Source organism: Hypomesus nipponensis, chromosome 5 (assembly GCF_054491055.1).
Source record: "Hypomesus nipponensis isolate SF chromosome 5, ASM5449105v1, whole genome shotgun sequence".
Taxonomy (NCBI): domain Eukaryota; kingdom Metazoa; phylum Chordata; class Actinopteri; order Osmeriformes; family Osmeridae; genus Hypomesus; species Hypomesus nipponensis.
The window spans coordinates 9,268,715-9,283,687 of NC_140365.1; the positions used below are offsets into that span (position 1 = coordinate 9,268,715).

Sequence of the window (14,973 nt, forward strand, 5' to 3'; positions counted from 1 at the left end):
TAACTCAATGAAATCTTTCAACCCAATCATGCTTGCCCTAATTAGAATGGCTGATCTGATATTCGCAGAGGTGCCGATTGGATTCCTTATGATATTATCTGTAAAGGATAAACGTTGACTAATTGGGCTAGAACGCTTCCCTTTCAGAAATGAGGCTTTCAATACAAATCACAGATTTCTCCTGATCGCATGCGACTGGGAATATTACACGAAAATGCGGACACCAAATTAATGTCCAGTCGGCCTGCGTTGGTGACCAGTGGAATTTGTTCGATTCAAACGGAAAGACTACTAGTCCCTAAACACGGGCAATACCTCCTTGTTATCTTATCGGCCAATCTTAACTAAGTTAGCCTCCTCGTTACGGACTTGGACTGAGATAAGTCGCAGCACTATACCGGAGTACTGAAGCTACTCCGTTTGCAGTCGTTAAATCAGAAGACAGAAGACAAAGTTCGGATCTTTCAACAATCAGAAAAAAAGCAATTGCCAGAGCCCGTCTCCTGATCTAGAACAATAGAGCTCATCAACATTTAAATGAGTCGTTTATGACAAGAGATTACAATCCCCCATTACATGAATCATCTTCTGTAGTCATCTAACGTCTGTTCGTGTCGTGCAGTGCATCGTGCATCTCAAATCTTTAAAAGTAGCATGAACAACAACAACAAAAAACACTTACATTGAATACAGCATTCGGAAAAATGCCCTGTTAGTTGACGATACACCACATCTATGTTTTGCCTCCACTCTGGATACTCCCGGTCAGAGTAGCTAAGGCCTGGGCTAATTGCTAGGGGCCCGAAAGGCCAATAAAACCCACTGCTTGTGATTGGCGGGAAAACGGCGCGTAGCCAATGAGAGGACAGCTCAGCATGCTCCTGCTCTGGGACTTCATCTAAAGGTTAATGATAGTCTTGAGGGTGGGTTGGCAGGGTGTCCAAATGGCATTAGGGTGAATCTGTAAAGACCAGACTGTAGCCTGGGTCATCCCTTACTCACGCACTGTGGCATCACAAGTTGAGGCTGGAAGGGAGCAATGGAATCTGTCCTGGTTAATTTTGTCAAGTTAATTGATCTGACGCCTGTGGCGGAGGGGGGGGGGGGGGGGGGGGGCGGTTGGTGGAAGCCAGACGGAGGGAGGGAGGGAGGAAAGTCAATTACCTGAGCTCTTTCTTGACGTCTTCGTAGTCTGCCTGCTTCTGGAGTTTCTCCTCCAGTTGCTGTGCGGGGGAAGAAAAACAGGCGCACTTAGTTACTACTCGCTAAGCAGGTATACCCTTGGGAACCCACACTCGAGGATTGCAGCAATAAGTAAGTGTATACTCGAGTGTTCTCAGTTCCCAAGGACGCAGTACACTCAGGTGACTCTGCCAGGCTGTCGTACGGGGAGCCAAGGACACTAGAGCGAGGAGAGCCACAGTGTAAAAGGGGATCTTGCCACAGGAGGAAGCCCATTGTAACCGCAAGCCCACTCTTAAAGAGAGGGGGCTGTTGAAGACACCCAGACAATTACCGTAGGGAAATGTTCTGTCCTGTAAAATATACATATATATATATAATATGAAGTCTAACACGCAGGAAGAGTGCCTACAGAAAGACTGCTTTTACCACCCCCCCCTCAGCTCCGCTCCTACGCGATGTGCAAACACACATTTGGCATGTAGCCACACTTGTTGAGACAAACAAGGAAGCGGAGAGGATCCCCAGTCTCCCTGAATGATACTCACAACACGATGACATCTCTGTTCCGTCTCCCTGGATACAAGGAAGCGCCACTCAAACCCCGAAACATGTTGGGCCAAGTGAGAGGTGCCCCGCAGTTTGGTGTAAGTCGCTGACGTTAACGGAGCGAGCGGGAGCCAGCTTCGGAGCTGCACATGAGTCAGGGCTCCGGAACGTTCCGACTTGTCAAAACGCTAAAGTTGCTCCGAGTCTAAGTTTGCTGTTTAAGCGCCGCTCTGTTCCTATGAATATTTAGACCACGTGAAAACAAAGAGATGGGGGTTCATAGGGAGTAACACCTGACTGGCGCTCTGGGGCCGATGCGTCAGGCTTCACGGAACTCGCGACGACGGTCGTTTGACATTAACCCCCCCGGAAACTCGACAAGGCGTTTCTGGCTGTCCACAAGCAGGGACATCCAGTTACATCTAAGCTGGAGCCCCTGTGAGGGGAAGGGACCGACAAACTCGTCCAGGAACGACGGCATCTACCACGTGGGTCTCCGTGCGGTTAATGCGGTGGTCGCGACCGGCCGTTGGGACAGACCCACCAGACGGAACACCACCGGGTGGATCGACCGGGGCCTGTCTGCCTGTCCGCCTGGTACCAACCTTGACCGAGGACTCCTTGGTGCAGAGCTGCTGCTCCAGCAGGCTGATCTGGGAGGCCGAGTTCTCGCGGACGGTGGCCAGGCTGGCCTGGAGCCTCTGGACGTCCTCCGCCAGGCGGCCCACCTCGCGCTCCTTGGCGTTCAGCTCTACCTCCAGGCTGGAGCGAGACAGCACCTCCAGGGCCTGCTCCTTCGGGTGGGGGGGGGGGGGGGGAGGCACAAAGACAGGCGAGCACGTTAGGATAAAAACACAGGCAAAGGGCGCACAAAAGCATGACTGTGACGCACGTCGTTGAAACGGGCCCATTTGGGGGAACGGCGCAACGTCCACAGGTGTTCCCGCGTTATAGCTTCGTGTTAAATTGAACATCTACAGGTACATTTAAGAAAAAGGGAAATCATGCAAAGAGCATCCAAGCCACTTGGGTCTTCTCCTCTTGACGTCCTCCAAAATCTAGGTCAACCCGGGCCTCCGCGACAAACATCTACACCGTATGCTACGGAGCGATTTCAGTGCTTTTCTGAATCGCGCGGCACATTCGTGTGGACATAGATTGTTTCTCCATTCATTTAGCCTTTCCCTGGAACTGTCTATCGATCATGTGACGGGATGGGGCGTTTGTTGGGGCTACTTTAACACCAGAGAGCGTCTGGTGGTGTTGTGGAGCCAGCTCTGCCTGCGCCCACCATGTCAGGAGCCTTCTGGATCTGAGTGGCCAGCTGCAGTGACTTGTTGGCGGACGTCAGCTGTTCCCGGAGCGCCTCCGCCTCCCTCTCGGCTTGCTCGGCCCTCTGCGCGGGGAGGAAGAGAGAGAGAGAGAGTCAGGTCACACGCAAGCACGCACGCACGCACCCACCCACGCGGGGCCGACGCAGGCCCCAGATCTAAGAGATCTAAGGCTGCCAGCGAGAGGAAGGCTAGGACACACAGGAGTAAACATATTTTATCAGGCGTCGTCTCGAGGAAGCCCAGTGAGGAGAGACACACTCGCGGGGGCTTCCTGGTGACTCACGTTGCAAAGAGGTTTTAGACATTCAACCTTTAGACATGTGAGGAACTGAGGCCTTTCATCTTTATGGAATTATGGAGATGTAACATTATTTATTATTCCGAAAGCTGAGGTAATGAGAGTGGGGGTGATTTAATGGTAAATAATTGTTTGGTGGTTATATTATTATTCTTATCAGCAAGCCTGAGCCCATCACCGCACGCATCTGCAATGAAATGAGAGTCAACTTATTATGACTGACAATATTGAAGTGTCGTAAATATTAATGCTGTGGATTTTATTACCGCGCATAGACGGTCCACAAAGACTTGACAGCGCGACGCTGTAATTATCCCTGCCACTATGAACGGGGGCCTCAGGTTTGGTCTACGCTACAGAGGGCTGACACTAGCAATTCTCACTCAGTCAATGCGCCTCTTCGACTTGTCGGATTGTGCCTCGTGTGGGATGAGTGTAAAGAGTGTGTGTCGGATGAGGGGGACGATCGCGGGAGGAAAGTGACAGCCAAAGTGCGTAATCGCGCCGAGAGATTCTTGCTCTCTTGTTCTCCTGTCCCCTCTTTCTCACACACACACACACACACACACATCCCCACGCACACACACACACACGCACACACACACGCACACAGTGATGAGGAGGAGGACGGGAACATGACTGCTGATAATGGCTGACATGCGCCCCAGAGTGTCACAGCAGGCGAGGTGACACTGCTCTGCTCAGCACGGCTGTCGTTCAGGAGACGAACGGCGGGTTAAAAAGCGCCACAGAGCCGATGCAGTGGAGTGGAGCAGGATCAGGCTGAAGCTAGCAGTTAGCATGCTGAGGTGAGGACCAGGGTGGAGCTAGCAGTTAGCATGCTGAGGTGAGTATCAGGGTGAAGCTAGCAGTTAGCATGCTGAGGTGAGGACCAGGGTGAAGCTAGCAGTTAGCATGCTGAGGTGAGGACCAGGGTGAGGCTAGCAGTTAGCTTGCTGAGGTGAGGACCAGGGTGGAGCTAGCAGTTAGCATGCTGAGGTTAGGACCAGGGTGGAGCTAGCAGTTAGCATGCTGAGGTGAGGACCAGGGTGAAGCTAGCAGTTAGCATGCTGAGGTGAGGACCAGGGTGGAGCTAGCAGTTAGCATGCTGAGGTGAGGACCAGGGTGGAGCTAGCAGTTAGCATGCTGAGGTGAGGACCAGGGTGGAGCTAGCAGTTAGCTTGCTGAGGTGAGGACCAGGGTGGAGCTAGCAGTTAGCATGCTGAGGTGAGGACCAGGGTGGAGCTAGCAGTTAGCATGCTGAGGTGAGGACCAGGGTGGAGCTAGCAGTTAGCTTGCTGAGGTGAGGACCAGGGTGGAGCTAGCAGTTAGCTTGCTGAGATGAGGACCAGGGTGGAGCTAGCAGATAGCATGCTGAGGTGAGGACCTACTCTTCCGGGCAGTAACACAAATACCAAATGGGGACGAGGGAGGGGAATAAATTAAAAAATTCAGTTAGAAACCCGATTTGACGTGGTTTGTTTTAGATTTCCTTTTACAGAGCCCTAATAATCACACACAGCAAACTGTACAAAACTGCTGTCCGGTGATATTGCACACGGCGAGAACATAACCGCCAAGTCAACAAGGTCCCACCTCGACCCCAACGACCCCAACATCTACTTCCCAGGTACATCATAACACACGCCACCTCCAGCTCTTCCCCCAACGCCCAGAAAACAAGTCACCAGAGAAGACCCCTCCATCAGAACCCTATCTCCTCCTCCGTAGGAACTGCCAGCACCAGGCAGGACGACACGATGAAAACTTGCCGCACACCGCCCCCCCCCCCCCCACAAAAAAAAGTCCACAACTCCAGACTGCGGGGTCCACAGAGAGTAATTACAACGAGCCCTCATTATCCCGGCTGAGATCTCCGCACATTATCAAAGGGTCGTCTCAGTGTAAATAATGCCTAATCACCGCGCTGATGTTTCTGGGCCGAAAACGTGGAGGATGCATTAAAGGGAGAGAAGGGGTGGGAGGATGGAGGGGGGGTTGGGGGGGGGGGGAGGGGGGTGGCAGCCTGATTAGTCACACTCTGTGGAGCTGTGTTTCTTCTCTCGGCTAATGGGGAAGTCTGTGTGGTTTTTCCCTTCTTATTCATGACGGTCATTTTTTGATAGTTTGCACTTGCACCCCCCCCCCCCCCTCCTCCTCCCCCCCCCCCCCCCCCCCCCTGGTCGGAGAGAATGTTCTTTGTTCTTCCGACTGCAGACAGGCTGCTGACTGGGTTTGGACAGGATGCTTATTTCTGTGGTGAGAAGGGGTTCGGTTTTGATCATTTGGTCATTTCAGGCAAGACAAAGATAAAAGTGGACGTTGGTTGCGCGCGAACTCACCTGATTGGCTCTTTCCAAGTCTGACATCACCGCCTCGATCTCATCGGACCTGTCGGAGGAAGGAACCCAGAATGAACAGAGAGGCAGACCGAGGCAAGCAAGATGGGGGGGGGGGGAAACCAGGGTGAACAGTGAAGTGTCGACAAAAACAACAACAATAACAACAACGTTATCATGAGCAGAGCCGGCAGAGCATCGAGTATGACGGCTTCAGGTTTGACGGTGCGCGCGCACACGCCGTCCGCTCAGCCCACGGCACCGGCCTCGTGTACTCGACGGTACATGTGTGCGTGTCTCGTGTGTGCGTGTCCCCTGTACGCTGCGAGGACTCCTTACCCCCAGAGTGGCGCTCGCTCGCCCGGGCCCATGCTAACACACACCATTAAGCCCCTCTCAGTTACACCCTAATCCCCCCTGCCCGCCCCCACAACCCCATCGCTCGGCCCGCACTCCTGCCTGAGCCTGGTGAACAAGCCCTGCAGTAAAACAGAGGGATTACACTAATATAGTCTTTAGGCTTCCCCCTTAATACACACTAATCTGATATAATATTTTTCCTTTCTGTTTCGCTATGGCCCGGGCCTCACAAATGGCTTGGCGGGGTTTCGGTGTTTCTTCACATCTCGGGGGCTTAACCCTGAGGTCAAGGGGACTGGATCCTGGATGCTAGCTCATGTTAGCCTACCACTCTGGAGAAGCCATTGGTTTTGCGTACAAATGTCGTTTGTATTCCCTGAACTCAACCCTCGGCAACACAAATGTACAAAGTTTCTCTCAGCAAAAGCAGATGTCGCGCAATTGCTTTGAGGGGTTCGTGAATTTAGAGGTTCTGCCGCAACATCACTGCCATTCATTTCATATCCCATTACGCTTCGTATTCAATTATCACCAAACAGGTGTTAGTTAGTAATAATTGGAACACTTGCTAATGTCATGCCACCAACTGAGCAAGTGCGCGTGTTTGTGCAAGCTTGGTGTGTGTGCGTGTGTCTGTTTGTGTGTGTGTGTTCAGCCGACACCACTACAGACCTCCATTGTTTAATTACCCCCAGAATTGCCGCGCGTAGATAACCCGTTTCCTCTCAGTGGGCCCCTAACATTTTGCTCTTATGCTCTGAAGAGTGGAGCCCAAATGTTGCCATGCTTAATTTAATGCCGACATCTAATTATAGATAATTTGGGTTTAGTGCTGGTAATGATGGTTAATTGGTTGAATTGATTCCATTCCTAAAAAGCTTAGCGTCCTGTATGGAGTGGGGACTGCTATTGAGATATATCGTTATGATTGGGAGGGCGACGGATGGACGGGCACTTGCTAGAGTGGACAATGCTAGCAAAATCGATAGCTTCAACTGAGATGCGTCACAGTGCCAACAGTGTGTGTTGATGAGACGGAGCTAGCCGGAACAACCTTGTGGCTTTGCTCCAAATCAGACAGACAGAATCTGTCCCCTTTTTTCCCCTCTAATGACAACACTTGACGTTCGTCCCTCGTCAATCCCATTCTTACACGCGGCCGGAAAAACAAAGACCGCCGTGGACCCCCCCAAAAAAGAAGCTTTTCCCTTTTAACGTGACAGCGTGAGATATTAACCAGATAGCGGAGAGAGTCGCTGCATTAACAAACACAGGCCCCCGCCCGCTAATGCAAACCCAAATAGCCCCGGAATATGATAGTTCAATCAAGGTACACAGATGCAGAGCATTATTAAATACCTTTGGATTTGCCTGGATTTGGGAATTAGTGGAAGGAAATGAACGCAGCGGGGGGATCAGCGATTAGGTTTAGAGCTAAAACAAATAAATAAATAACACATGTATTAACCGACGTGTATTATCTGTGGCAATAGCACCCATAACCCCTCCTCACCTCCCCCACCCCCCCCCATCCATCCAGCCACATAGCCACCTGGTAACAGCTTACGACTTCCTGTACTGCACCAGCTGTGGACGTTCCTTCACGGAGCCTGACACGCTGCCGTGTCACACGGAAGACGGCCAGGTCGAACCATGCTGCATGTTAGGGAGCACCGTGTACACGCATGACGACCCCCCCCCCCCCCCCCCCCCCCGCCCCACACACACAACACACACTTCCCACAGCCTGCGTGACCCGGGTTACGGGGAAAGTGAAGCAGCGCACCCACGCACACAGCTTGGCGCGCACACACCCCAGCGGGATGTGAATAGGGCCGGTCCAGGGCTGGTCCTGACCCCAGTGAGAGGACGGGCCTCTGGCTCACCTCCGCGTCTTTGCCTTTGCGTCTCGAGTCGAGCTGCGCTGCGAAAACATACGGATGAATGAGCTCCTTAACAACGGGGCTTCGGAGGAGAGCACACAACCGTGTATGAATCACCTGTGTATGTACACACACACACACACACACACACCTGCGAGCATACAGATCCACGTAGGGACTCCCTTTCAAATGCATGCGCGCGCGCGCACACATGCGGAAAGCCTCAATTTCCTGTTTCCTGGGCAGTTTCCTGTCTAGGTCTCTCCCAGTGCTTAGCTTATTGGGGTGGACATAGAGTGTCAGTTCTCACCCTCTCCTCAGTTACGGGTTCACTGTTTACCGAGTCCTGAAAACGAACAAACGGCGCAGAAAACGCTGCAGAGACTGGCAAACTCGAGCTCAAGCCGACTTCGGTGACACTGTTGACCTTATATATTCGTCGGAACGTTACACTAATACGAACATGCTCGTCATGCCGCGTGAATGAACCCTTACTGACACCCGTCTCCCTTTTCATAAAGAACAGCGGCCATGTTGACAAACGGAACCAAGCCTGGAGCGACCAGTGAGGGAGGCTGATGGACGACCGGCAGTTAGGCTCGTCTTCCGGAGACGGTAAACAGGGCCTATCGGTGTGGAGCAGAGTGGATGTGTCGGGCGAGGAGACGAGGCCCCCCCTTGCTCCTCTGCCTCTGAGGCCCCGCCGTCGGCCCTCGCTGACCTTTCCCCCTCCGACGCCGCCTGTCGGAAATGAGCGGTTAACCCCGCCGGTCAAGCTCTGCGGCCAGAGAAGGGTCCGGATGCGGCCCATACGCCCGCCGGTAATCCTTTCCTCCTTCGCCACCCTCCACCGCTTTCTCCCCTTCTCTCTCTCTCTTCTCTCTTCCCTCTCCCTCTCCCTCTCCCCCCTCTCATTTCCTGTGCCCCCTCACTGAGGCCTCTATGCCCCTGGGCTGGGGCGACATTTCACAGATCTAGCCCATTAGATTTTTTATCCTCCCCCTTCTCTCTCTCTCGCTTCCTTCCATCTATCTCTCCCCCCACCCCTCTCTCCCTCCCCCCTCCCTTTTTCTCTCTCTCTCTTTCTCCCGGCAGCCTCCGCCAGGAGATTGTTTGCTTTTTCCCCTTTTTTTTTTTTTCCTTCCTTCTTTTTTTTTTTTTCAGCTTAGTCTCTCCTTTTCTTTTCTGGTGGAGTTGCTTAACCTTTCTGCGACTGGAGAGGCAAAATGGCCCCAGGGGCTTGATTTTTCGCGAGCTCTCAGTGTGCGCGCGTGTGTGCGTGTGTGTGTTTTGTGTGCGTACCATATGTGTATGCGTGTGGAAAGGAAGAGGAGGAGGAGAATCGAGGATCCTACGTTAGCACGGCCATTTTTCACAGTTGTCGTGGCCGGGGCCGTTCCTGTCACAATACTGCTCTTTGGGGTTTATGACCACTTCCACGCGGCGGAACGCCATGGCAGGAGCCAACCGACACACAGCCTCCTCCAACGCCTCGCACGCCCACGCAGGAAGCCACGCACTACTGCCATCCAACCCCTCCAGTCATGGCACCCTGAAACCTCCTACGCTGGGGGGGGGGAGAACCATGGCAAACCATCGAACACCAACCACAGTGAGCCTCCGGAGCACGACAGGCCGAATACGGCAGTTCTTCCACCCCCCCCCCCCCCCCCCCCCCGCCCCCTCTATACTGTCAGCAACTGGGGAGAACGAGGTGCTGTGCTGATGCAGGATTGTCGTTCTCGTTGACGCCCGCCGCGACGAAAATAGCCCCCGCGCTGGAGCGTCTGTACGAGTGCAACACGCTCCAGTTCTGTCCGGCGCCCGGCGCGTTTCCGTCGGCATGGCGACGCTACTCGGGGTATTGCTTCCTGCTGTCGACTGTGTCGTCCTCTCTATCAATCGTGCTGCCTGGGTGTTTATATTGCCGCGGGCCCAGTGCTGGGCCTGCGGAGTCACCGCAGGGGTTTGGGATAATATTGTTGAGGTCTGCCAAAGTCTCTCATCTGCAGCACTGCTGCTACACTATAAATAGGTTCTTTAGGGATGGCTGGCCAGGCCCTAATGTAATAACTTAAGGAGAAGGCCTCGACTAGGGGAAAACGCAGGACGGGAGTGTGTGTGTGTGTGTGTGGGGGAGGGAAGGGGGTATGTGTGTATGTGTCCAAAGGGGAGAGAGTGCCTGGGTATTTGTGTGTGTGTGTGTGTGTGAGGAGGAATCTGTGTGCATGTGCAAGAGGGGACAGGGTGCATCTGTCTTTGTGTGGCGGAGGGGGGGGGGGGCAGCAGCAAAGCATGCTGGGTGTGGCAGCCACAAGTAGAGGTCCATGACGTGAAGGAGGATGGAGGGAGAGGAGAGACGAGAGCGTGAGACAACAGAGAGAAGGCAGGACGCACGCGACCAAAAACGGGCGGCAACAAAGAAAGAGTGAGAGACAAAGAAAAACAAAGACGACCGAATCAAAACAGGAAAGGCGGCGAGAGAGAGACGGAGATTTGGAGATGGGTAAACTAGACAAAGAGAATAAAGGATGGAGCGAGTGACGGAGAGGAGGAGACGAGAGAGAGAGAGAGACAGAGAGAGAGAGAGAGGGTGGGGGGGGCGGGACCGGCAGGGTCAGTCTAATCACAACACGTCATGGCGTCTGGAAGCGAAGGGTTCTGATCAAGCGGAAACGCCACCCCGAGCCCGCCGCGTGCCTGAGACCATGTCGCCGAGCACTATGCGGGTGTGCACACGCGCACACACACACACACACTAGCAGGGTGGTTGGGGAGGACAGAGGCGTGAATAAACCTGACATTTATCTCTTGGTGGTTGGGGCAAAGTGACGAAATGGGACTGCCATCAGAGCTCTGCGGCTGCTCGTCTGAGCGCCTGTCGCCATGCGTACACACTCCACCGGTCGACTCCCAGGAATCAGCAGGGCTAACGCTGATCCAAACGCACAAGAACACTGGGCGGAATGACATGGATGCTTCCAGAGATGATGCTGCTGTAACCCCCCCCCCCCCTCCCCCTTACACACACGCACACGCAAACCAGAGTTGTGTCCCATCCATCCTTTCACCTCTGCTCCTCCCCCTCTCCTCCCTCCCTCCCCCCTCCCTCTCTCTCTCTTCTTTGTCTTTCCCCTCCCCCCTCTCCCCCCTCTCCCCCCTCTCCCCCTCTCTCAGTGGGCCTGTCACGGCGCGAGGCTGACGTTATTAATGTGCACAGCTCTGGTGAGTGAGGCCGGGGCCTCTCTGGGCTGTGTGGGCACCTACCTACCGCCTTCTTTACTCAGCTCCCTCACACACACACACACACACCTTGTCGCTTCCACTGATGAAGTCTTTAAAGTGTGCGTTTGCTCGTGTGCGTGCGTACGCCAGAACGGGAGAGAAGGCGTCGCGCCTGAGCGTCTGCGCGCGCGAATGAGCGTGCGCGTGCGTTGAGTGACAGAGAGCGAGCGAGCGGGGAGAGCGAGCGGGGAGAGCGAGCGGGGAGAACGAGCGGGACCCCCTTCTCCCGCACAGCCGGGGCCAGGGCTGCTATTTGCAGAGCGGATCAATAGGACATTAATCTTTAAAGGAAACCAAAAACACGGGCGAGCTCTTCGGAGAGCGCCAGGCTGGGATGATCTAAGGCCTCTCCCTGCCAATTTGGACTGAGGAGAAACAGGACACGGGCTCGTACCAGGCGCGCACACACACACACACACACACACTATGTATGCCCATGCAAAAGCAGCGGGCACACACTCCCCCCTCCACACACACACACACACTCACCCAAACAACTCTGTGCAACATTGCCATCCTTTTCATTCCACCTGTGTGTGTGTGTGTGTGTGTGTGTGTGTGTGTGTGTGTGTGTGTGTGTGTATGTTGTGTGCATATGGAGTGTGACCCGTGGGTTGCAGGAGATCCCTCAGCAGTAGTCCAGTGTGTGTGAGATTGTACTGTAGCATCCGACGACGGGATGAAATACGGGATCAATTCCTCCCTCCACGACTGTGCCTTGTACTAAAGATCTCCTACACAGCACCTGGACACGGGGCAGGGTGAGGGCTGCCTGCAAGAGAACCTTGACTGCCCAAACCCATTTGGATGGTTGCGTGTGTGTGTGTGTGGATGTGTGTGCGGGCGCGAGTACTGACGGCGTGTGTGAATGAGTACGAGGTAAGCGTGTGTCGAGTGAACGCGTTAGAATGCGCGTGTGAGGCTCTAACCCTCCCGGCCGATTGAGGCACCTGGTCTGCGCATACACATACACACGCATACACACGCATACACACACACACACACTCCCCTGTAGCAGTCAGCCTATCCCCTGCATAGCCCGCCTGACACTGCAGTCACTAGCTATTCAACTCATTGGCCTACTTTTTCCTCATCCCCCCGCCCCCCCCCTCTCTCTCTCCCTCTTTCTTCCTCCCTGCCCACCCCCCCCCTCTCTCTCTCTCTCTTCCTGCAGCTCTTCCCAAAGGGGCTGGGCCAGGGACAGGCACACACACACACACGCTGCACACTCACCTGCATTGAAAGTGTTCTCTGACACACACACACACACACACTAACCTTCACACACACGAAGCCCATCAGTCTCCCACAGTTGGACAATAGATGCTTGTTATAATACAACTTGTCAAACCAGTCTGAGAAAGGTTACGAATGCCACTGACTACTTGCCCAGTGCATATTAAGAAATACCTACATGTAGATGCCTGGATAAAAATGGTTGTGTTTGTACATCTTGTCAATCGGCGGGTACCCAGATCCAGGTGTTTGTTCCAAGAAGAGGACCTACTTTCAATTTAAAGGGTTCCCAAGACGAATACACAATTCTGACCAAATATGTATTTGTTAGTAACACTCTTGGGGTGACCATTTGTAGAATTCACCCTTTCAGACTCCAAAGTGCTTTTTAAGAAGCACACGAAACCAAATGGACGTTTCAATCGATTTGGAAGTGCCACTCTCCATCTCAGAAAGGGAAAAGGTGTATGCCTGTGTGTGTGTGTGTGTGTGGACACGTGTGTGTGTGTTACTGTTGCCGTGGGCGCCGTGGTCTCTTACACACCTGGCTCTCAGCATGCCACTATATTACAGCCGCTCCAACTAAATCGTTTAGAGAAAAACGTCCCAAACACCCAACTGCACTTTGATGCACAGCACAGAGGCATTATAGCACGCTCCATGCTACATGGACCTTCCTGGAAAAGTAGTGCACGTGTGTGTAGTGGCGTTTGTGTGTGCGTAGTGTGTGTGTGTGTACACGGTACCTGAGCTACAAAGCTCAAACCTCTTCCACACACATTCTAAATTGGTGCGTGTGTCAAAAGGTGTGTGTGTGTGTGTTTGTGTCTGTGTTTTTCTCATGCCAGCTCACCGCGAGGAGCAGCGGCAACGACTGTACCTCACAACGCGACACACGTCATGGCGTCTCCAGCTGCCCTGTCGTCGATGCAGGACCAACACACACACACGCACACACCCCCTGACGTGTAAGACGAGGCAGCGTGTGTTTTCGCCGACACGCACGCATGGGGCACACACGAAAACAAAAGCGAGCCCGCTCCTCGAGGTGAGCAGGTGTGAGCGTGCCAGTGTTTGTTGTGTGTGTGTGTGTGTGTGTGAGAGAGAGCAGGGAAGGGATAAGTCAGTCTATCACTGATCCGGGGCCTCTGTCTGTGTCTGCCTCGGTGTGTGTGTGTGTGTTTGGGCGGGCCGTGGCGCGCTGCTCAGCCAAGCGATAAATGGGCAAGGCTCGGGGGAGGCCGGGCCCAGCAGCAGACATGCTGATAGTGTGTGTGTGAGTGTGTGTGTGTGTAGAGAGAGCGCGAGAGGAGGAGAGGGAGAGAGAGAATGGGTTCGGGAGGGGCGGGGGGTCTGTGCTGTAAAGCAGTGCATTAAAATTTCAGATCGCGGCACGCCAACGCGCGGTCCCAGGCTTCTGTCTGCATCAATGGAGAGCCCCGGGCCTGACGTGGAGGGAGGGGGGGGGAGGGAGACGTGAGGAAGGAGGGGGGAGGGAGGAGAGAGGAGTGCAAGACAGAAAGGGGAGGGAATGGTGAGACGGGGGAGGAGGGGGGAGGGAGGGAGGGAGGGAGGGGGGGGGGGGACGATAGGCACCTTGAGGGCCTGGACAGAAACAGTGACATTCCTCCACAGACACATGGGAGAGGGAGGAGGGTGTGTGTGTGGAGGGGGGGGGGGGGGGGGGGGGGGGGGGAGTCTGGCCCCCCTCCCCCCCCAAAAAAGAAAAAGCCAGAGCGAATTGATGTGTTCTATTATCACGCTTGGTTGGCTCTCCCCCTCTCCTCCAACACTCAGAGTAACACCAGAGCCCCCACAAGAGAGAGCAAGGGAGAACACACACACACACATATATGTTTAGAGAGCGCGTGCGTGTGTGCGCGCGCGCGTGTACACGTGCATGCGTGCCAAGACGGGTGAGAGATGGCATGTGTGAAAATGGGGGCGGGGTTAGCGATCCTGAGTTCACAAGGGAGTGAGAAGAAAAAACAACAAAATAAAACTGGGAACAGAGAAGCTGAGAGAGAGATAGAGAGCAGCGGGGGGGGGGAGAGAGAGAGAGAGAGAGAGAGAGAGAGATTAGAAATGGAAGAAGAAGAAAAAAAAAAAGAAAAAAGAGAAAGACGAAAGTAAAGAATGAAAAAGAGAAGGGAGAGAAAAAAAAAAAAAAGAAAGAAAAAAAAAAAAAAAAAAGAGCGAGAGAAGACAACACTGAATTATGGGAACTCCGGGGCCAGGAGAAGACAGACTTGTTAAAGCCTAATAGAAAATCAATAGAGACGGGGCTCTGGCAGCTGCACAGTGTGGTCGGCCCGGATCGACACGGAGACGGCTGGCCCTGTCACGCCCGCTGGCTGGGGCCGGCCTGGACGCCTCCCCTCCCCCCCCCGGTCCTCCACACCACGACCCCCTCAGAGGCCGGTGTGCTCCGGCTGGGAGCTGGGAGTGCGTGCACGGAGGGGGGGAGGGGGTGCTGGCCCAGCTCGTTGTGTGAGAGTGCGATCAAG

General features: G+C 54.0%; 1 protein-coding gene across 1 annotated transcript in view; it reads right to left on the reverse strand.

Moving 5' to 3' along the window:
• cux1a (cut-like homeobox 1a) overlaps positions 1–14,973 on the reverse strand; it is a 127,245-nt gene that overhangs the window by 29,939 nt on the left and 82,333 nt on the right. Inside the window, exons 9-12 of the mRNA XM_084697821.1 lie at positions 5,706–5,754; positions 3,023–3,127; positions 2,337–2,525; positions 1,165–1,223 (exon numbers count right to left, since the gene is read on the reverse strand). Coding sequence (XP_084553947.1) covers positions 1,165–1,223; positions 2,337–2,525; positions 3,023–3,127; positions 5,706–5,754 — 402 coding nt within the window. The remainder of the gene's footprint in view (positions 1–1,164; positions 1,224–2,336; positions 2,526–3,022; positions 3,128–5,705; positions 5,755–14,973) is intronic.